We start from the raw sequence: 23,811 nt of genomic DNA, 5'->3' as shown, positions 1-23,811 counted from the left end.
AAAGACTCACACGACACCTGAATCTAAAGCTGTAATTTGTAACAACTATTTTTCTTGTTAGAGCTGTTTTATGGGAGGCGTAAAAATGCCAATGCTTAATGTAAAATGCTTTTTTTTAAAAAAAAAAAAAGACACTCTAAATTACCACCTTATATCAAACCGCCCTCATGTGCCCCTGTTGGTTACTGCAGTTGTTTTCAGGTTCCTTTTAAAATCTCAAATTCTTAACCTGGTTTAGACTGAGCTTTTGATATATTGGGTTGCCAAAGAAAGATATTTTCCCCACCAAATAAATCAATATTTCTGGTTAACAGAAATATCTTCAGGGTGGTTGAAAATATCTTGCACGAGCATGACAATTTCAGATTATCTAAATATTTTTCGGTCACCTCAAATGTGTCTAAACTGCGTTTGTTTTTTCTCCAAAAATAGAATGTTTGTTATTCATTAATAATCATAACTTTCAACCCTGCTCCAGTGCTAACAGAAGTGACAATACATTGCTGCAGTCCCTCCAGGAGTTTCCTAGCGTTTATGCTCAATAAAAATATCCTTCAGAAGTTGGAAGGCAGTCTCAAATCTGTACATAAAAAAAAGGAGTTTGGGTTTACAAAATCCATCTAAAGTTCTTGCACGGATATTAAGAAGAGTCTCCAAACTAGCTTTTAGCGGTGTTAGCGGCCAGGCTTTCCAATGTCTGATGAGAAAAAAAGACTTTCACTCCCACCCCCACCTCCTAAAAACACGAATGCTCGACAGCTACCGCACAGCAAAGTTGCTCCATTGTTGTGTTCCAGAGAAACCTTTTATTAATCTGTGTGCGCGAAGGAGGTGTGCGTTAAGTGTGGAAGCCAGCCTTCAGTACCTGGCAGATGTGAAAGTTCAGGACCCTGTGGTTTCTGCAGTATTGCTACGAAAAGCACAAGCTCAGTTCTTTTATAAGCTGTGCAGTTTTATCGAAAGCAGTGCTTCCTCAAGTCAAGGCAGTTTACTCAATGTATACAGCTGATTTTAGGTCTAGACTCTTCATTAGTTTCCTCACATTTCTAATGGATTATAATCCGAGACAGTCTCACTCCTCTTTAGCAAACCCTAAAGCTAACATAACTATATCCAAATATGGATGCATTTAAAACGATGAAAAACACAAAACTGTTACAAACAGACTATTCTGCTTTTTCCTTCTCTGTCTTTTTTTTTTGTTGGTTGTTGTCGGATTCTCAAAACAAACTGAATTTTGGAGAAAAAAAAACTGATTTTGTTGCAGCTGTGATCATTTATACACTATTTGATCTGTTAGAAGGAAAGTAACTCGAGCTTTTCCATTTTGATCAGGGCTGTTTTGGGTTAGAGCATAGAAAAATAAAATAAAATAATAAAAACGCTCGGGGGAACTACAGTGGGTAAGCCTCAGCGATGAGCAGAGGCCCCTGTGGATCCTAGAGAAAATGCCACAGAACCATCACATTTCATCTTTACGTTTGTGGGAAGGGCTGCAAAAGTCAATTCAAAAGGATCAAGCAAGCAATTAATAAATCTATAAACTGGTCCTTCTCTAACCATCTTTCTACATTGGTTTTCTCTATTTATCAGAAATATTTCTGAGAACACAGAACAGGTAACAAATGAGAGGAGGTCTTTAGCATTTCTAACTCGTCTGGTAGTTAGCAGCTTATTGACTCATCAAGACATTTATTAAAACATGCCATGTTATTGGTATGACTTGGTAGCTTGTTCCATACTCCCTTGGGTAAACGTAAATACTGTACTTTCAGCATAGATTTTTGAAGCCCTTTTACTGGGTAATGATGTTTAAACCCATGCATCTTTGCAATGGTGATTACCTTGAATCTGAGGTTTTCTCACAAGCCAAACAAACACTAAAGCACTGCCAAGCTCTGCTGTTTATGGAAAGGCAATTGCTTCAAAATAGCACTGCGGAAAATGTTCAGACTTCACAGGCGAAGCTGAGGTGCAGCAGACGCAGGAAGGCTAAAGTCTAGTCATCAATGGTTAAGAGCTACAGTACTACACAGGATGAAGGTAAACCGAATTTTCCAGGAACTTTAAAAATCTATACTGTATATGGCAGAGATTTCACAGTATGTGTCTGGGGGAAACAAGTCCTGCAAGTTTTGTTGCGGGTTTGTATGTCGTCAGCGTGGGACTCCAGACTGATTTGCTGCACAAGGGGGACTGATCTGTTAACAACCACACCTGAAAGAAACAGGTGTACTCCCCTCTGTCTCAGTAATCTCAGAGATTTCTCTGTCCAAACCCTCTTGCCAGCGTGAGTCTGCAGTCTGCTGCCGAGAAGGTTGTCTTGACCCCAAACAAGAAAGGGGGAGAGTTAAAGAAAAAAAAAGGAAAAAACGACAACAAAAACTACCACAGTTTAGAAGTGCTTGGATTATTTTTACCAAGTCAGCGGATTTACCTACTGAGATTGAAGCAGCTCGCTTTCAACCCCTGAATGAAGGGCGATTTTATGAGGCAGAGTTATTCAATAAGAGCTATCTGCTCTGGCACTTAATCAAAGGGATTAGAGTTGGAAAGCCAAGCCTACAGGTTATCCTTCAGGAAGCATACCAAGTACTTATCAAAAACATCCAAGTTCAAAGCAGCTCAATTTTCATATATTAGAAGTGTTTGGCCAGCGCCCCAGGCTTGTTTCTAGGTAAAGAACTGTGTTAAAGCTGTTTGTACTTGCATACTTGGGAGACAAGAGGAAAGAAAGAGGCATTCGTGCTGAAGGGAAGCGGGGCCCATCCACCCAGCACAATAAATCACCCAAGCTCCCATGATGTTGAAATATAATCTGCCAGTGTGTCGAACTTTCTCATACTCCTTGCTGACTGACCGTCAAAGCAGGTACTTACTGAAATCCATTTAAAAAGCATGGTGTGGCTGTCACAGATGATATTTTGATACATTATCAACGCATTCGCCATGGAATTCGGAACCATCTGTACATTTTAACTTCGTTTCTAAAGCAAGAGGGCTCCTGCTTCAACAACACAAAGAGCCTCACTTTGTTGCCTCTTCTGAAACATCAGCTACTGGTCAAGGGATTCCCGGATTAGCCCCCTTTAAAAACACGCCTCTCTGGCTCAGTTCCAGAAGAAATGGCCCGTTTACTGATTGGTTCCGTGAACGGAAGGTACAAGATACCTTGGCTGAGAGAGGCCAAAGAATGTTATTCTGCACTTCGCTGCCGTTTTCATCGCAAACGAAAAGACAAAAAAATCCCATGCATAAAATCTGACAGTCATAAATGCGGTTTCCTAATTAATACAGGTATTTTCAACCCGGCGGAGTGCTTCTCTGTGCATGTGGGGTACTGTTTGTGAGCGAACAAGTAGGGTGGAGCAGAGAGAGAGGGAGACAGATGAAAGAACAGTTTAACAGGATCTCCCAAAGGCATTATGGCATTAAAGGGAACAAGAGAAGAGCTGTTCCGAAGCACATTTCAACGAAATAGGATAATGATGGGAAAAAATCAACAAGGCCTCAGAAAAAAAAGAGGAGCTTCCCATGCTGACAAAACTCTGTTGACTGCGTGAGTCAACATGCATGAGGTCGATGGTGGAAGCGTTGGTGACAGCTTGCCTTCTTGCTGCACAGTGCTGTTCCACAATCCGCAATGACTGGGGGGGGGGGCACCTTGATAAGCAACTATGGACAAGAGATGCAGGGGGCTAGGCGGCCTTAAAGGCTTTAAGGCCTTGATCCTTGCATGCCCCCTTTCTGCAGAGCTCAGCTCACCCGCAGGTTTCGTTTTACATGGGTCCACTTGTAAATGTTTATAAATGTCTCTGTCCTTCAGAACAGTCTGGACCCAAAAGACATAACAGTTATTAGTGCGCTCCAAAGTGATCCTGCTCTGGAGATACATGATTAAAATCTGAGCACATATAGGAGACTTCAAAGCACTGCTTGCCTGTTTTTCTTGTCTTTACCTCAAAACCTTTAGATTGATGCTAAGGCTGTGACCAGCTCAAAAGCCCCTTCTACCGTAGATCCTGAGCCAGTCTATTCAGCAGAGGAAACAGTTGCATCAACCAGGGATCAAATGCAAGCTCCATAAGCCCCTGTCAGCCCCCCGTCACTCCCCACATTGGTCAGGATGTTGTGCAGGCTACCCTACGTGAGGGAAAGGTACAAGTATTCATGGAACAAATGTTTAAATGTCCTCTGCATGTGTTTGGTCCTCAGATCTCACTGCTGGCACATATGCAACAGCTTTGAAATATGAAAGAAGGGGTTAACCCACTTCTCTTCCAACAATTTACTCAAAGGTTTACACATCTTAACATAGAAATCTGTCTAACTCAATATTGTAAATTTACATTTTTGAAAGCAAACCTGCCAGATAGCGAATATGGCTTTAATACAAGTGTACATCTGTGTGGCATTAGAGACATTAAAAACAGATGTAGCTTTAATTGTATTTTCATCTAAATTGCAAAATAGCTACTTAAAAAAGAAGCTAAAATAACATACAAACAACAGTAACTATAATAACAAGTGTGGCTGGAATGAAATGAAAAAGATCAAAACGAGGGCTTACAAATTCAGAGCTGGTCTTTGAAAGAGGATCTCCCAACATTACTGCACTGTATTGATTTACTCTGCAATTTCGTGTCTCTCTGCTGATGCCAGAGCACCAATCTTTGCTTAGCAGGAGGTCCTGCAAATAGCACTTTTCTGATCTTCCTCAAATATTTTTCCAAACATCAAATATTAATACCTGGATTTTTTTTAAAGAAAAAAGATAAGGGTTGAAAGTGCAGAAAAAAGTTCTGAAAACTAAAGAAACTAAAGCCGGACGCACAGAGAGAGCGAGTGAAACCTTTAAAAGTAGTGTGCAAGATTCCTTTAGCAAAGGCAGTTTTTGGCGGGTGGTTTTAGTGTAGATGTTTTCAAATCCGCCTTTTGAATCTCTATTTGAAGAGATTTTTTACACACGTGCCATTCTATGTTTATTAAAACAGCAGCTCAAATATCTCTGCCTTCGTGAACTTTACAATCCAAAACAAGCAATGACAGCTACATGATTCATGCAGTCCTTTTGCAAAGTTTATTCAGATGCTGAGAATTTATATGAAAACACGGGGGGGTGGGGGGTGGGGAGAGGACTTTCTTGTTTGAACAAAGAACACGGTGCTGAACTAATATTTCCCTGCAAATGAGCCAAGGTTTTTGAAAAGAAGAAAAACTTCTAACTGATGTATTTCCTTATTGTGTAAGGTCATCGAGAGATTTCAAAAGACATCGCCTCCTATATTCATCATTAATGTATCATATTCTCCTTTTCCTTCTGGCCAGATGGCACACCACTGGAAGGTAACAACTGCCTCAAGGTTGCATGCTAAAATGACACATTTACAACAGCACCTTTTGAAAATCTATACTATATTTAGCAGAAGACGTTGCCTTAACAGTTCTCTTCAGGAAAATAGAGATACAGTAGTCTTCCATTTCAGTGAGAGCGACTGACTATATAAGGACAAATACCTATAGGCATCTCAAAGAGGAATTCAAATCAGCTACTCTATTTTTAATCATTATAATGAATTAGCGAGATACTTCTGGAGTCCTAAAGGGCAAAATAAGTCCCTGCTATAACCTGCATCTGTTTCCCCAGCCTGTTGTAGAAAAGAGATGCAAACCTTCACTGTCCCAGAAGCTGTCCTTAACTCATGCTTTGGAAGGTTGCAACCAGACCTAATAAACATCGAACTTGCATGGATGGATTCGATTGACATGGGATTTGCGCCCTCCGATTTCAAAACCATAGTTAATGTAAAACTGAAAGGGTGGACTATATTCCACTTCACAAAGAACAATAAATGTTGCCTTGCTACCGAGTTTACAGCTTCCACAAATAGCAATTCCAACACCACTACATATCCTCTACCTACTACAGTAGTAGTTCTGCTACTACTTACAATGGCTCTAAAGATACACAGTAGAACTGGTGTAACTGCACTTACAATCGAGTAGAATCTCAAGCACTGCCTGCCTGTTAAATCTGCCAAGCAAAGAGCCCAGCTGGCAGCCAAAGACAGGAAGGTTCCAGCCCGCAGACCCCTGACCCTTTGGGGAATAAATTTAGAGCCGGTCTGCCCTGCTGAAAGCTTGCTTGTCTCATCAATGACATATTTAATCATGTTGGGATTACCTGCAATACCTTAGCCTCCGATGTCTTGGACATTCTCCAAGAGCACATTTCCACGTGTCTCGTGCTATTCTGGAGCTCACTATCACATCATCTTCTTCCTACTATTACTGTAAAGAGCAACATAAACATTCCTGACTATTCTGGGATTTCACTGGAGCAGGAGGAAGTAAGAGGAGCTGATTAAATGCTTTAGCTGTATTCTTACAGTACAACATTTTTCCTTCAGAACATTTCAAAAGGCTTGTCTATAATATATAAGCCCTGGTTAGGCTGTGTTTACTCGTAAACAATTTCCCCCTCTAAAATCCAGGCACGGTTTTGCTTCATTTTGTGAGACATGCGCTTTAAATAATTCAGTCACTCATCTCCTGTACCTAATTCAAAAAATCTGTAACATGGATGCTACCATGACATCCAGAGATGCCCAACAATAAATTAATCCAATTATTCAAATGTCAGTTAGACCTGTCAAGCAGCGGTTGCTTGGGTTGGGCAGATGTGTTAAAAAATTAACAGTGCTTTAGCCCATTTATACTATTTGTGAATTTAATGTAGAATCCATGGTCTCGACAAAAAGTTGTGGGATTTCGTGGGTGGACACAACACAACTGCTTCTCTGTAACACATGCATAATTCACTTTGGAAATTTGTGCTTGCTTAAAAACCTCACTAAAATATACATGTAACATATGCTAATGTAGCAGCCTGCTTTCGCTCCTACTGGAAAACTCCACCGAGCACAAAGAGGGCACACGGTTTAGAGAGGCTGGGGGTGTCAGGGATTATAAATGGAAGGGAAATGGCATTGTCCTGAGTTTGGAGTCCCCAGCCTTGGCCGAGCTGACAACACCAAATCCCAACAACATCTAACATGCCCCTCCCGCCACGCAGACAGCCTGTTCGCCCAGCCTTAATTATATCCCAGTTGACTCCCCGGCTTTTGCCAAAAACAGCCAACAAATGATGTACCGTTACTTCGCAATATGCTCTGCTAAACAGAGGCCTGCCTAACGGAATGGAAACAGCACTAAGAGGCAGGGGAACACAACAAAGACCAGAAGAGATGCAGTGGGATGAAGGGAGAGGGCAGTTAACAGTCGCCCCTGGGAGGGCTCTCCAGAGTGCGCGGAGTGCGAGGCTGTAACCGTGGAGCTTGTGCGCCTGCCAGCGCAGGGTGTGTGCGGCTGTTAAGTGCCTTGTGCTGGGCACTGCTGCTTCTCAAGGATGGCTTGCTCTCGACTAAAGCTCAGTAGATTAAACAATGCTAGCAAAGGCCAACCACGTCCCATACTGCTAAGGCCATTATAATTAAAGAATAACAGCATGCTACATTCTGTGACTGCAAATGGTATCATATGTTTTCCAGACCAGCCAGCAGAATGACTTGCCTTTAACCATTTAGAACGGACTGTATTATGTACTCAAATCCGCGGCTAACGGTGTTATATTCAAGGCTTCTATTCCACTCTGCTATGGGCAACACAGATACTTCATGAGCCTACCCGTGACTTTAAAAAAAAAATCAAACCCTCCCCAAAATATAGGCTGCGCCCAACCTGTAATGAAAATTTCTAAACAAAGTCTGGAAAGAGTAGATTCATTCAGATTTCATTTGAAAATAATTCCATCTTGCGAAGATGTTCATTATTGGAAAAAAAAAACTGCAATGGCTTTAATACAGCTCTTGAGCTTCAGAACCCTGTATTATGTAATGGGGTGCTAATACTTTCATGAAACAGAAGAGGCTATTAAGCACACAAGGTCAAGCACTTCAGTTTTTAATCAGGGACGTTGCAGAAAGACAAAGCTCTTGTTTATCGAGAACACACAGACCATGGATGTAAGATCTAGCATCAGATACTGCAAAAACACAGAAGATTTTTAATTTACAACCATCTCATAAAAGCATTTAATAGGCCTTTTCTCACTACAATATTTTTGCCTGCAGGTCTAATGACGAGGTGTTAACTACTTCAGCTTCAGTTAAGAAAGGGCCAATTAATATGGAAATTTGTAAAATATGCGCTAAGTGCAAATTACTTTTCTTTTGGCATAAACATTCATTCCTACAGTTCCGTAGCAGACTGTATCAGGAGCGATGAATCACTTCGCTAATGAGAAAAGGCCTCTATGCAAAACTGAAGATAAATATCAAGTGATAAAAGAATGTAAGCAAATACAGCCTTTAATTATTGTAACATTGCTGGTAGAAAATACTGATAAGACAAATATTACCCATAGGCTTTCCAGGCAAGCCAGATCTCTGCGCATTGTACATTTTAATCAGGTTTCTAAACCACATAATGAGATGATACTCAGGCTGAATTATCTGGTGGCACTGGTCTCTAATTAAAGTGATCAAAGTCCTTCCCTGCAATGATATGTTCCCTGGCATGAACTGTGCAGAACTTGCACTTCAAGCAAAAACTGCTATACTGAATACCGCACACTAGCTGTAGAGTTTAGCACGTTTCTTATGCTGCAGCAATGAAATGCAGTAAAAGTCTTAAAAACTTTGACTGCATGAACATTTTCTCCCCTTCTATTCAACGGCGAGGGCCAGTCTGCTATGTATTGTATTAAGGGAGCATAATGGACCTTTTTATACAGCATGTTTGATCATCAACGAGTATCATAGGTTGAAGGAGTGTTGGGCTGGCTTGAGCTGTACTGGAGTGAAAACGGGCGGCACATGTTTAATGCTTTTTAAATATTCTTATCGACAGCCACTGACATATCACTACCGATAGGAAGGCTGTACATCTGAATTGTCACTGAGGCGACAGACACAAACACGCGCCATCAGAGAGTGGAATGATCAATTGGAGACAATGAAGCATTCAGCTGACCACAGTCACCTGACATCTTGGATAAAGCACCAGCTCCAAGCAAGCAAATTTAATACTCCTTCGGTTTGTCATAGGAGACACTCTGCTGCTGGGCTTTCATAATCAGGAATGCATGTTGGTTAAATAGCTTCGTGGAGGCAGTCAAGTGAGGGCAGCAGACAGCGACACTTTAATTAGCCAGATCAGTATAACTTTATCAGCAGGCTGTAAGCACTGGACTAGAAACAAGTGTATAATGGCACCTGATACCAAGACCCAGCCTTAGAGGACAGAGAAAGCAAAAAAGAGAGCAAGAGAGGAGAGAGACTCTTCTTTCGACAACATCTCCTCTCAGTGCTGGTGGCGTCAGTCTGGCGCTTGGTGCTGAGGAGAGGTGCAACCACCCCAACTGCAGAGAGACTCATCTCTTGTATTGATTTCTAGGCACCGTGTCCCACAGCCATCGCTGTGATAGAATGGTCTCTTTCTTGTCTTCGCTTTTCCTATCGTATTTCCTTTTAAAGACGCTGACCCTTTGGTTAGATTGCTTAGGACAAGAGAAACCCAATCGGTCATTTCTCTTCATAATTAAAAGCTTTAAACAAGAGGGAAGGAAAAAAAAGCCCATTGCTCTTTAACCCAAAGGTGATCCAGTGTTAAGGGCCAAGGCCTGTGTGGGGCTGGATAAGGTAGTGTTCTGAAGGTCGGCTCCTCACACCAGATCAGTGATCCCTCTCAGCTGGGTCAGAGGGCCTGCCCGTCCTGTTGAGTACCTGATACTCTTGAGTACTGCCGCGTCACGCACTGCAAACGGGAGAGAACACCAAGGAAAGCAGCTATTCTAGTCCTGTTCCCCCAGCCTTCTGGAGTCTCAGATTTGTAGTTACCACGACGGTTTCATTTCGACTGACAAGCTGACTTAAGTATTAAAATATGGAATTCTTACTCGACTCAAATTAAACGCTCTCACTTGTGGCTTTGCTTAAGATGGATATGTGTTCCGTACAGACAGCATTTTTGGCATTAGTCCATAGAAAGTTTTTTGTTTAAGAGCACAATGGCTCTCCAGTGGAGTGGGACAGGTCTGTCACAAGGACAGGCCAGAGTCAGCCTTGTGGTCTTCAGAGTTATAGGTCACAGCGACCCCTGGAGTTCAGGGTAACAGGGAGCTCTGCCAGTACAGGGGCCATGCAGCACCCACACCAGGATAACCAGCACCCTCGTTCTACACCTGGGAAACCATCACCAGTTTGACAGCTAAAAGCAACCATATCAATGCAACAATTGTAAAAAACAGCTGAGCTGGAACACATTTGTTTTTATTTTGTAGGGTGGGGCCAGGGGAGAAGATAGTCAGCAAGTCTGTGATATAAGGTCTATGCGTGTAATCGCACTTATAAATCCGAGTTGTTTACAGTACATCTGTGACAAGCGATCATTCTAATCACACAGCTGTTGTAGGTATGACCTCATTACCTTACTATGGAGTCTGTCCTTGGTCTTTCTGCAACATGGAGAGAGGGATGCTCTATCTTGTTGTTTTTAATTCACTGAAAGGCTATAATCACCACACAAGAAATGGCTGAGAGCCAGACAAGCAAATATTAATCACAAACCAAAGTAGTGAGTAGCCACTTGATCTATACTGTCAACTTGACTGTTCTTCCAGACCAGGAAACACTGTGAGTATAGTAACCCCGGCTTGGAAACAAGATCACACAGCAGCTTGTGGAGAGCAGGGACTGGCAGCCTTAGTGAAGCCATCTGACAAACGGAAATGAAAAAACAAAGCCTGGGCTTAACCACATAATTAGCTCTGGCCATCTCTGGACAGGAGGCCCGGCAATCGCTGAAGACGCCAATAACGCTCCTCCCCTTGTGTCACGGCCAACTCCGGACCCTGCCCGGGTCTCTACTGTGCTGGACAGAGGTGTCCCCCGGCCAGGAAGGCAGACTCATTACAAAAAGCCAAGTCAATGCCAGCTTACATCTCCAGACGGCGTGTTCCAGCGCAAAATTAATGATGTTCAGAGCCGCAGCCTAGCAGGTGAAAATGTGCTGCAACAATTATTCTAATGCTGGAATACCATGGCACCAAATGTTGCTGTCAGCCGAGGGTTTAATTACCTTGGCATCCATGCCACTTATAATCACCTGTCATTAGGAACAACGGCTGCATCTGTTTACACGTCTGTCAGAGATGCCAGGATGCACAAGTCGACAGTGCAGACAGCTTTCCCTGAGACTGGGGCCCAGACAGAAAAGGTCACTTCAAGAATCGTCTGTTCCGAGATTCGAATCTGGTAGAGGACGGCTGTTGTGTAAAGAGTTTTGTCTTTAGCGAGTTTTTCGGAGAAGGAAATTAGCAGTAGGAAAAGTGAGTTTTATTGGCACCATCTGAGCAATGTCCTATGTCCGTTTTTCTACTAGGATTAAACAGCTATAAGAAAGCCAGGACTGTGATGAATATCCTCCCAAGAAGGGTCAAGCTACAATATAGTCACTGTTCCCCTCTTTCAGTCTCCCCTTCCGGATGCGGTTCAGGCCCAGCGATCTCCGCACAGGAACGTAGGCAGCTAAGGACGGCTTCAGATTAGAATTGCAAAAAAACAAAAACAAAACAAAAATCCTTTTTTCTCAAGTCCAATTTCAACAGGCTACTCCTCAGCTCGGTCAGTTGGAGAGAGGTTTTAAGCTGACACAAAAGACCGTGAAGTCCTTTGAAACAGATAGCACTCAAGGAGGAGAGAGCAAGCTGCAATTTACAAAACGATCGCAATACTTACCACAGTGAACTGTTTGCCTTATTATAGTTTCTAAAAGTGAAAGATGAGTTTTGAAGGATGGCAAGGGTGCATCAGCTACTGTATGAAGTGACCAAGTGATTGGTCAGTGGGCTAACTGAAGACGTGCTGATAGAAGAGCACCACACATACAGCAACTACTTTGCGTTCGAAGGCCGTTGCTCTGCTGTACTTTCAGAAGTGTGGGTGTCAGTCTCTGGGGCCTCTGTAATTTATTGCACACGCTCCGTGATGTATCGCTGCAGAAGGGCAGCACAGCTGTCAGGGGAGAGGGAATCTCTGGTGGTGTGAAAGTGCATGGCACCTGCACCCACCGACACCAAATGCACCTTCCACAGAGCTGTGGGAGGGAGTCATCATGCAGAGAGCTGACGACCAATATTAATGAAAAATGAACTGTGTCAGGATATGGGGATCTTAACACCAGGCTCTCCAAATCACCTACCAAGGCCAAGCTAACAGAACATCCATTTCATAACAGCACTCCATTTGTGTTCTGTTAATAAATTACTATACGTAATGAAGCTGTCAGGATGATGCTTAGTTTCAGTTTCCCCCTTGACGATTGCTAGTAGCTTAGTGTTTCAATCTGAAGTTTATTTAAAGGAAATGCCCACTCTTTTCAGCCCTGTCCACATAGTTTTAAACCTAGATTGTTTAAGCAGCTTCCACATTTTATCTTAAACTACATTTGGTTGGTACTGCAACAGCAGCAAAGTGACACAAATTAATCCATTGATCAAACAGCCTCATCATAAAAACACAATCATCGCTTTCCCTTCTCCAAACTTTTAGAAAACAAAAGACAACTGAACACTACTGCCACTTGTCTATCCTATATTCTAGAAATGAGGCAAAGTGTTGGGGTTTTTTTACAGAACATACTGTAATTGGCTGGGAATCAGTGGCTCAAGGTTTTCTTGCAAAAGAATTAATGTTTCTGCAGAATCTGCAAATTGACTTGGAGAACAATCCCACAAAGAGCTCTTTTTTAATTGCAAGCCTGAACAGAGTGCTTAATGAAGAATGCTTAAGGCCGGAGAGGCTCTTACAGGATGCATTAGCAATAATAAAACAGTGGATGGTTTTGGCAAAGGTATTCCATGTCTTGAAGAACTGAGCACTTCATTTTAATATGGCAAAGGCTCCTGTACTCCTTCATGCTCCCCACCTCCTCTCACGGTCTCTCTCTCACACACACTCCGACTCACAAAGATGATACCTCACTTGATGACAGTAGGAAGAGGAAAGGTCTCGCTACCTGCCTGCCTTAACCAAGTTTTTGTAAAGTAATGAAGAGAGACAGCTCGGGGACCATCCACGCACCTGTCTGCCCCCCACAGGGGGGCCGTGAGGGAGCACTGGAGGGGGGAACTCGGGGAGTGGGGGTGGGATGGAGCTTGACAGGGCCAGGAGAGGCGTCCTGCATAGTGACAGGACCTGCCCGGCCCCCCAGGCCTGACCCCCCGTAATTCCTTCACAACGCGACCGCTGACAGGAGCAGCTGCACCTCCTAAGCGAGATGGATGAAATTTTCATAACTATTTCCCTAAGTTACATTTCACCTTCAAGATAATTTATGACCTGCTCGGGAGCCTTGAAGAGACAATATGCTTGCCATAAAATTAACTGTAACAGTCTTGTAGGTTATAATTAACAATAGTGGAGGGGGTAGCGCCAACTGGATAGGAACACATGGCATAATTGATGGTGATACTGGGGAAATTAAGGGGAGCTAACAATATCATTACTGCACACGTCACTTCAGGAGAAGTCGAGGTTTCTGAGTGTTAATTACAGATCACCCGCCCCCCTCTCCTGGAACTTCAAACGCTGCACTGCTGCAGGATTGCGGCGTGGAGCCGGGAGAGCGGGTGGGATCCTGCGCTCCGGCGGGCCCACCTTCCCTCTCGGACTCGCGCACGGCGCCGGCGCCACAGGAGCAGACGGAGCCCAGCGCGGCCTAGACATCACTCTGGACTCTCGACCGCGGGCTCTCCCTTCTCCTGCAGTCGCCCGCTCGGCGGCCCCTAAGCACACAGCTGGCTTGCTTTCCCCAAACCCTTCCCTTCCTCGGGCTCTTCTCTACAGCAGCCATGTCACCCTGCAGCTCCCAGCTGGCAGCCCCCTGAAGCTCAGCAGGTGTGTCAGTACCTGGATGGGAGACTCCAGGGAAGAACTAAGGTTGCTGCTGGAAGAGGTGTTAGTGGGGCCAGTAGGGGGCACTCACCCTGCGGTCTGTGTAGGTCCTAATGCCCCAGTATAGTGACCGGGACACTATACTGTAAAAAGGCGCCGTCCTTCGGATGAGACGTAAAACTGAGGTCCTGCCTCTCTGTGGTCATTAAAAATCCCAGGGCGTTTCTCGAAAAGAGTAGGAATGTAACCCTGGTGTCCTGGCCAAATTTCCCATTGGCCCTTACCAATCATGGCCTCCTAATAATCCCCCTCTATGAATTGGCTACATTACTCTGCTCTCCTCCCCACTGAGAGCTGGTGTGTGGTGAGCGTTCTGGCGCACTATGGCTGCCGTCGCATCAGCCAGGTGGGGCTGCACATTGGTGGTGGTGGAGGGGATCCCCATTACCTGTAAAGCGCTTTGAGTGGAGTGTCCAGAAAAGCGCGATATAAGTGTAAGTAATTATTATTATTATTATTATTATCATCATTAATTTGAGTCATGCTGGGCTATGACTGAAATCCCATTTAAGAGGCACCAGGCAAACTGGGACAACCTTTCAATTTGCTTCAAAGTTCCAAACATTTGAAAATACACCTTAGCAGACCTACCTTGTGATCAGTTTAGAAATAAAACTATTTAAACATCTGATGTTTTACCAGGACACAAACCTCAATCACAATTCTTTGGCCACCTTGCAGTAAACTATAAGATGCACAGACGGCAGCCCAGGAGACACTGGGTTATCCTCCACATGTCATAACTAGAGCATGCTTTCTGACAGCGGCCCAGACGCAGCACAATTACTGTTATAGACTTTTTCACACCCGTTTTATGATCCCTATCCTATTACTCTGGCCTTTCCGAATAATTATTGGTTTCACTGACATCCAGTAAAATCCTTCTTGGCTTCGCCTTGTGGGTTTGACTTGAACATTTTGCACCCCCCTTTCCATATTAAAAACAATAATTAATAGAGGAATGTCTCTACAACATGTGGCACTTAATGTCTGAGGAATCTTAATTACATTCTTCCCTCTGTATACAGTATAATAATAATGACAAGTGGCTATTATTGAGAAAAACGTAATTAGAAAATTACTGTTTTCATTAACTTTTATGAGAGATTAAAACGATCTGATGCGATAAGTGGATTTCTTTTTGTCACTATCTAAACTTCCTAATGGAAAATGAAGGCAAGAACCCGAACTTTCATAAAGATGAAGTTTATTTAAATCTCGCTTAAACCATGGCAATGAAAGCTTGGCATAATGACAAGCATGTTCCGCTCACTGTAATATTTCAGTGCAACATAACAGAGAATGAGAAGTGACAACCTGAGGTTTTTTTCTCAGCCTGTCTGCAAAAGCCATCTCATGGGGAAACCACAAGGTTCACTAGTCCTCTGCTAAGCCCACATTTAAGGCCTGAGATGAGATTCCCATTGTCCCATACTGACACTCCTCTGAAACAGTACAGTTGAGCCGAATGGTCCATATCTCCATCTGGCACAGGTTCAGCACCATGCATATCTTTCTAATGACTCTGGATTTTTTTTACTGGATTCATTCCTGATCAAACCTCACAACAGCTCCACTGCTGTGGGATCAGACCGCATGCGATAAGAAAGAACTGAAAGCTTCTCTTAGATGTCTACTGCATTTCCATCACCCTCTCATTTCCGTAGATGAGTTACTGTATTACTGAACTACTGCAGTGAATCGATACTTTATCATTGACGTCTTTTTTTCCCATCCACCCATTTTCTACGCGCTTTAGCCAAGTCAGGGTCTCAGGGGAGCCGGAGCCTGTCTTGGCAAGCAATGGACACAAGGCAGGACACACCCAGGACGGGACGGCAGTCAATCGAGGGAAAGAGACACACACACTAGGGGCAATTTTCCCAGCAGTCAATTAACCCTACAAGTATTTTCATGCTCAGTTTTCACGTACAGTTCTGGACTGTGGGAGGAAACCCACGCAAACATGAGGAGAACATACAAACTCCACACAGACAGCACCCAAGGTCTGAAATGAAACCCAGGGCCCCAGCGTGGCGGTATCAGCAATGCTAGCCACTGCCCACCATGCCGCCCACGGCATTTTATTTGAAAGCAAGATGAGCATTAAAAAAAGACAGGTGTGAGTGCAGGGCAGAACAGCCCATCTCAGCTATTGCCTGCCATGGTAACAGCAATCACTGCGCCACTGAATGCCAAAGAAAGCAATTAAAAGACTCTCTGAAATACACAGTGTGTCATGATACTGTAAAACTAGCCAGCTTCGGAGATTAGGCAGATTACTCTGTCCCGCTGAGTGAAAACTAAAAATAAACATTAGGAAATACAGCTGTATGCTGCCTCTTGTACAGTATAATTTAAATTCAGGACGATTTATTACTTTATTTTTTTATGATCAGCAGACATGAGTTCAGTACAAACGAGTCATTACAGCTGGAGTAGTTTATTACCCAATAATCTCCAGAGGAACATGCTAAGTTACAACACATAAGTGATAAAAAGTTCATAAGGTGATCACAGATATGCTTATAACACAAGTTTGTCAAGTGATGTTAATTTTTGAAATAGAGGTCATAAAAATGCCATCTTAAAAGTTTAAAATATACATTTTGGAACGCAGTTCCCCCACTACTAAGTCGTAAAGAGACGCCTGCCTGAATAAAATGAAAATTGATCACCTCCATGCCACAGGTGGGAGTTAAGCGAGAGAGTTATGATGCCACCATACAGGACAAAACCAAGCACGGTCAGACTGTGCCAGGCAGCGAGCAAGATGTCTGCCTCGTCCGTGCTGCTGGTGTGTAAACTGGAACACGCCAGGCCTGGCCCCGTCTGCTGTGTGTTACGGATGGACGTGGACCACCATTGTTCGCCATCTCCCCCTGCAGGCAGGGTGCCGTCACTGCGGGCGCGAGGGCCACGTCTTTCTGCCGGAGCAGCACCGAGGCCTGGGGGCGCTCTCGGAGAGGGGAAGGGCGACAACTGGTGGCGGGTGCACCGCGCCATTCAATCAGGCCCCCGCACAACTGTTGCCCAGAGGTCCGGCCCCCACGGATCCGCAGTTTAATTAGTCCCTGAGCCTGTATTCACGGGGAGCCGGTACAGGTGAAGAAAGGAGGCGAGGGAAACCATCGCCGCAAACAAAAGGAATCTGGCAGCAGCCAAATGGGTCAGGGTCAAAGGGCGTTCCGGGCAGCTGAGCAATGAGCGCAGCTGCAGGGCTGACGTCTTCATCCAGGAGCCCCAGCCCTGCGCGCAGGCACCCACAGACACTGGCTCATGCTGATCCACGCACGGGGAGAGCGGAGGACACCTCCCGCAGGGGAAACCTGACAAACAGAGAGGTTCAGTCTCCAACAAACCGGGTCTCGGAGACTCTTATGTACGTGCAAGGAGGGGGGCTCCCCAGCGTGGTTTCGCGTTCATTCAGCTCTGGGGCCAGAGGTGGAAATCTGTCACTGGGATGGTATACTTCACGTGCAACAAAAAAATAAGTGAACCACGGAACTCTGAAGTTGAGCAAGACCCAATGTGGATACGGCTGATGTCCTCCTGATGACCCTCGCTGAACTGACAGAACAGGCACTCGCGCTGAGCAGGCGAAAGGCCCAAGGCTTTTCACCCACATGATTGAGATGTCTCGGTCGCTGCCTCAGAAAGGATTCCCCGACAAACCGGGGAGTCAGCTTGGCTTAGACACGCCAACTTAGGTTTGGCACAGGTCAGCAACGGCCAATCAGGGGCGCAAGGGAGGACTGATCTGTGGAGAGTTCGCTTGAAAGGGAAGGGAAAGTAGCTCAGCTTATGGTCCAGTAATGAAGAAGTGGGATGTTTATTTATGCGCAGTTAAACAACTGCATGCTCTCTGCCACGAGGACGTTCAATGGTAACACAGGCCAATAATCAATAAACACTTCAAACAGCATCATTTTCTCTATTAATCCACAAATGGCTATATTGCTTCCTGGCTCTCACACCAGCGCCAACGCAGAGGTCAAGCTGTCCTACTGCATCCCCTGCTAGGGGCCGTCCTGTGGTCCCACAAAGCAGAGGACACACCCAGCGTGCTCGCTGCTGTCCTTTTCCTTTTCCTTCTAATGTGACACCAGCAGAGCAAGTTCTGCCTTTAATTGTTCATCTTCACTCGCCGCTCATTACAGCTCCTTGACTCTAAGTGTGGCATGACCGTGCCTTTTAAAAAGGGGGGAGAGAAAGGCAAAAAAAAGAAAGAAAAGCTGCACAGAGCCAGATGGGCACCTTCACAGTCCATTTATCAAACCCAATACACTGGGCCTTCCTCTGCCTCCCCTCCCCACTGCTCTCATGTACTAAACCCCCATGTAATTCGGTAATAATTTTCATTATCATATAATGACCTTACAAAGCCTACAGCAGTCTGCACGGCCAGTACAAAATTCACAGCTGTTCCCTTTAGTGTTTGCTCGCTGGCTGTGATAGCGCACAGATTTTATTGGCTGAGGCATGACCCTTTGTCTCCCGGAGGTCAGAGCAGGGTCACTTCAAAAGGGGGTCTGGGCAGCTCTTCAGCAGGTCTAATAGTCTGTCCATCAGGTGCTATTGCCTCCTGAAAACAAGTCATCCTTCAGTGTTTGCTCTTTTTCCTTTAACACCTAACCCACCCACCCCCTACACGTTTCTCCCAGGACTTCTCCAAAGGTACTGCAGTTCATTAGGCCACGGAATTAAATTAATTTAAATCCTAAGGAGGCTGGGTCCTGCTGGCATCCCAGGGGGAGCAGGAGCTTGAGAGGGGTAGGCGGCTGCCCGGTATTAATTTTAAAAATGGCAGCACACTGCGCTGCTATGTCACGGTGTCTTAAATCACCAGGATCAAGATGCAAATGTTACTGCAACATGTTTGGAGAGTTGAGATTTATATCAGGGGCAAGAACAGCCAGAATGGCCGTAAATCTGAAAACGCAGATTGTGGCTGGCTTGAAAGTAAGGTGAGCGCTCAATTAGAAAAGGAGACCAAAGAGGTCCCATTGTGAGGAAGGCGACAGAACCAGGACCGCCGTGAAGACCCACTGAGTCCCGAGACTGGGAGTAGGCTGTGATTAAGAAGGTATCGATCACTAACAGAGGAATGGCAGGGGAAATTTACGTTCTATACTCAACTGGCAATCCGTTTTTTAGCAATAGAAGAACAGGGAAATAAAGAAAAAAAAAAGAACTTTTTTCCCCAGAATGTCTGCTGGACATAAATAAACATATACAACTGCCACAAAATAAACCCGGATTCCTTTTTTGGTTGTTTCTGAAATTGCCTAAAATGTGATCCACTCTTTAAAGAGCAGGTATCAAGAAAAAAAGAGGGTTTCAATCAAACTATTGGGCACCAATAAACTAATCTGAGTGCTCGGCCACCATTGGCAAGAGTGCTGGTGTATTAAAGAACAAAAAATAAATAAAGACAAATAATTACCAGGAATTAATAACTTCCCCATTGTTCCCCACAGTTTGCCGGTTCTTGAGTACAATACTGTATTCTAGAAGTTGGACAGAAAGGTTATTTATCTTGCCAACATCATTCACTTGACCACTGTGCCTTTTCAGGGCTCTCTGTTGACAGCCACTTCACAGACAACCTGCAGCTTTCTCAAACTAAACCCAAAAGAGCAAGCAGAGATGAAACACATTGTGTGTGTGTGTGTGTGTGTGTGTGTGTGTGTGTGTGCGCGCGCAGGGCAGGGTGCATCATTTTTCTCCTGCTGATGAAAGCTAGTGGGAATAAAGTTCAGAGCTGGACAAGGATGAATTATTTCCTGTCCTCATACGTGGGAGCTCCCGGCTCGGTCCTGCCGCTGCCTTCCGCTGCCGAGCCTCAGCGACGGCGGGATGGTTTCTAGCTTTCGGCACCCGTGACTGACACTGGCCTGGCAGGCACCTGACTCCAGCGGCGGGAGGGCAGGGCAGGCCAGCCGAGGCGCACGGTAACCGCCTGCTTGCATGGATCATCGGAATGAGACGTTTTGATGGGTTGCTGAGAAGGGCAACATCAAACGAAGACCTCTGGGGGATGGGAGAGGGTGGGTGGGAGGAGGCAGGGGGTGGGAGTTTGCTTAATGCTCTTGGGACCTTCGCCTCAAGCACCTCGGAGTCTAGAAAATAGCCCTCCAGGTGGTTGTGACCGTTTCCAGGGTCTGCATCTTGTCTGCCACTAAGCCAGCTGAGGAGCACCAACATACTTTGTCCAAGACGAGACTGTATGTGCTTCAAGACTGGCTCCAGAGCCTGATTAAGCTGTTCACAGTATACAAAGGTCAAACCCATTTGTAAGCAGGCCTCCTAGAATGTTAGTGTCTTTCTGTTTACCTAGGCAGAACATTAGGAAACTGTTGAACATGCAGGGAAGTTGGGGGGGAGGGCAGTGGGTGTTGAGGTAGAGGGGAGGCTGATCTTTTAGAACAACACAGCTTAGTCAAAGTTGGATTATCAAGGTAATGGGGGCTGTTAGAATCTCTCATCACTCCAACAGGCTTTATCTGCAGAGAGGAAGTGACTGGGAATTATCTGCAGGGCATACCTGTCAGAAAGATCGCTGCCAGGCGAGGCTAGGGTGAGCCCATTCACTCCTGGGTTCACTTTGAAGGTGAAACATGAGTTGTGTGTAAATTGCGTTGGGTTTCTTTAGAAGGCCCCGTCATGTTTGACTTGTGAATTCAGCTGTTGTTCAAACCCAGTTTGTGATTTAAATAACCCCCACAAATGTTGTGATTTTATATGGCTCCTTCTGACAGCAAGCACCATCTGAAAACCCAGAGTCTCCAAGAGAGCTTTTTCTCAATGGGGCACAGCAGAAGCACAGTACATAGCTATGGGCTGAGTGGAGCCAAAAAAACATAAAAAAAGTTAACCAAGTTAACCAGAAGACCAAAATAATTAAAATACTTAAGGCAATTCTCAATAAACATTTCTTTTATTTCAGCATCTGCTTGAAACTATCCTAATAATCATATTGAACTGAAAAAAAAGAAAGGGTTCCGTTTGTGATGTTTAAGACTGTGTGATGTTTTATACCTGGCTAACCATGATTAGACATCGGAATTCTGAAAACGCCGTAGGTGCTGTTCTGAAGGGTGTACCTGGCTCTCCAGAGCTGCCTGCGCTCCTGTCGCTCAGTGAGGAAGGGCAAGAGAACCTGCGCCACTTCTCTCCTCCTCTCCATTGTCCGCGCTGCATCCTCGGCCACCGCCAGCGCCAGCTGCGTCTGAAATGGGAGCCATGAACCGGGGAAAAAGGTGACAATTACCAAGAACCTGGACATGGCTGCACTCAATGCGCTATTCTTGATCTTTTTGGCTATTAACCATTCAATGGAGCTGAAGGGTGCGTGTGCGAGAGAGAGAGAGTTCCCAGGTGCATGCATAGGTACGTGTGTGTTAGCAAAGGTGAAGAGCAAGGAATGAGGTGTGAGTAGGCCAGAGGCTCAGTACAGCTACAGCACCTCAAGCATTTAAGCAGATGAGTCGGTAAATAGGTTACAGGTCAAACCTGGCTCAGCTAGTATTAAATAAATGTGGCTGGGGTAAATGTCTTTGCTCGCAGCGATGCGTGCAATTTACATTCATAAATGGTTAGATATGCAGGCGGCAAGCAACAAAGCATACAACAGGAAGGTTTCTCATGCTCGTGTTTTCTAAGGAGTTAACTATGTCCCACACTGAACTTGCCGGCTGCACAAGAGCTAATCTGAACAGTTTAGCAACCTTTCGAGTCACTTGAGTTTCTGCAGTGGGCCTGCGAGAGCGAAATGAAAAGGATTTTGGCAACACAAATTAAATGCAGCGTTGTCACTCCCACTCCAGCGCGTTTTCCCCCCAGTCTCTTTGCTGGCTGTGTGATGGATCTGTTACTCTGAGTGACTCTGATGCCTTGTTAAGAGCAGTCTCTTTCTGTCAGATCCAAAAGTGAAGCAGTTTCATTTCTGCCGATTACACAAAACTCTGCGCTTCATTTTTTACCTGCAAAATATATAGTTTTATACACTTCTGACAACCCAGCTGTCGGTTTTTATTCTTCCGCGGACAGGTTTCGATGTACGCTTTTCCAAAGCACATGCGTGATTTCAAACGCTCAATCACGATCACTTTCAGTATGATTCCCCCACCTTTCTTCACCTGCAGGATATGAGGCAGATGTCAAAACTTCTGATAACGCGTGTTTACCGCAACTTGCAGAGTATTAAAATCCATGCGATTCATGTGACAGTGACAAAATAACGCCCCCTGACAGACCAGGAGATCTGTGTCAACGAGGCCCGAAGCTGGAGGTCATTTTTGCATTAAAAAAGTACAAAATCACAATTTTCAATGTAGCCTGTAGACAATAGATATTTAAATAATTCAACAGCACAGCTCCTTTATTTATATTGCATTCTTCAGTCTCACTCACACATTAGACAGAACGTCTCAGCTAATAAGCAACAGTTTCGAACAAAGCTTTTACACAGCTCTTCTCTCCAGCTGCGGAGCGGCATGAAACTATTTAAAACCAGCAGTTACCTGAGGCCTGAAGCCTGGGCTCTCCCGGCTGGGCTGAACCCAAGAACACGAAGAGCTATTAAGGTCAAGGGTTCAAAGAAAAAAAAACTAGCCGTACTGTCGTAACAAGAACAACGGTGAAGAAAGAGCGCCTTAAAAGTCAAAAAAGAAAAACAAAAACAAAAACTAATAGCATCTTGAACCCTCCCCACCTTTGTTCTAAGCCTTTACAAACATGGTCATGATTGCCTCAAGAGAGATTCTGTCCATGCCCCTTTATTACTTTAATGGCAACACCTTCTGTTTGTTGTGGCGTGTTTTTAACGTGGCGCTGAATGAGGCTTTCACATTTACCCCCATGGTGATCCCTTGGCCTTTTGACTCCCAGTCCCAAGGTGCTCTGGCTACAAGTCGCCCAAACACACACACACACAGCCTTCAGAGCCGGGGCCCTGCCTTATCTCAGTCCTCTGTTAGCCAAGGGCTGCTGGGAGGTCCCACTGTTTACAGACAGATGACAATTCCTATCCTCCACTTCCTGAAACTGACAAGAAATGTCCCTGTGACCCCGTCTGCAGCACTGGGGCAGAGAAGACAGGTAGGACTGATTTCCCAGACTCCCCTGTATATTTTTACTAGAAAACGTGCTCATTTTTCCTCCCCCTAAAAGGCTTGCTGGATAAGCAAACACAAACATGGCCCAGCAGTGACAGGACAGTCCCAGACACAAATGTTGATAGCACCTTTGAGCTTGGCGCAAAAGAATGAGGGCTTCATTCCAGACTGAAGTGTTGCTTGAGGCAATTCACCTCCCCTCCCATAACAGCCCCCACTTTGCAGTTGCTACCTTTCATCCCCTAATTTCTCTTCATTACATCAAGGCTTTAGACTCGCTCCAAAAGAGTGGCAAAGTTATAATGAACATAAATCAGACAAAATTCCTCTTCTTTTCTACTTCATTTGAAAGCTTAAAACAATGCACAGCAATGTGCTGTGAGCCTCTGGTGCCAAAACAGCTTTTGGCGTTTGTGAGTGGCCTTCTGCTTTGTATCGAGTGTGTACGCCACTGGGCCTAAAGACAGCACCTTGATGACCAAGACTTCCAAGCTTGACAATTTCAAGTTCCACTTTAGAAATTCTTACTTTGGCCGTTTTACGGTAACATGCATTTCTGGCCCACATTTGGCAAATAAAACAATTCTTCCACAAGGTCATTTCAGTTCTACAGAATGGGGTTTAACGTTTTTTGGAGAACTCTGTAAGTTAAAAACATCACAGATGCAGCTTCAGAC

The 23,811-nt window shown here is 44.7% G+C and overlaps 1 protein-coding gene across 4 annotated transcripts in view; it reads right to left on the bottom strand.

Annotated features, from left to right (window-relative positions):
- The window catches only part of fto (FTO alpha-ketoglutarate dependent dioxygenase), a 188,308-nt gene that overhangs the window by 111,741 nt on the left and 52,756 nt on the right, over window positions 1-23,811 (bottom strand). For 3 of the 4 annotated variants that reach the window (XM_069181254.1, XM_069181253.1, XM_069181256.1), the window contains one exon: window positions 21,122-21,246. In XM_069181254.1, the coding sequence (XP_069037355.1) occupies window positions 21,122-21,246 (125 nt within the window). Of the gene's footprint in view, window positions 1-16,373; window positions 17,345-21,121; window positions 21,247-23,811 lie in introns of those variants that run through there. The other variant, XM_069181255.1, reaches the window with a different exon arrangement.

The sequence above is a fragment of the Lepisosteus oculatus genome, chromosome 20, assembly GCF_040954835.1.
Source record: "Lepisosteus oculatus isolate fLepOcu1 chromosome 20, fLepOcu1.hap2, whole genome shotgun sequence".
Taxonomy (NCBI): Eukaryota; Metazoa; Chordata; class Actinopteri; order Semionotiformes; family Lepisosteidae; genus Lepisosteus; species Lepisosteus oculatus.
This window is presented reverse-complemented; position numbering and strand designations above follow the sequence as displayed.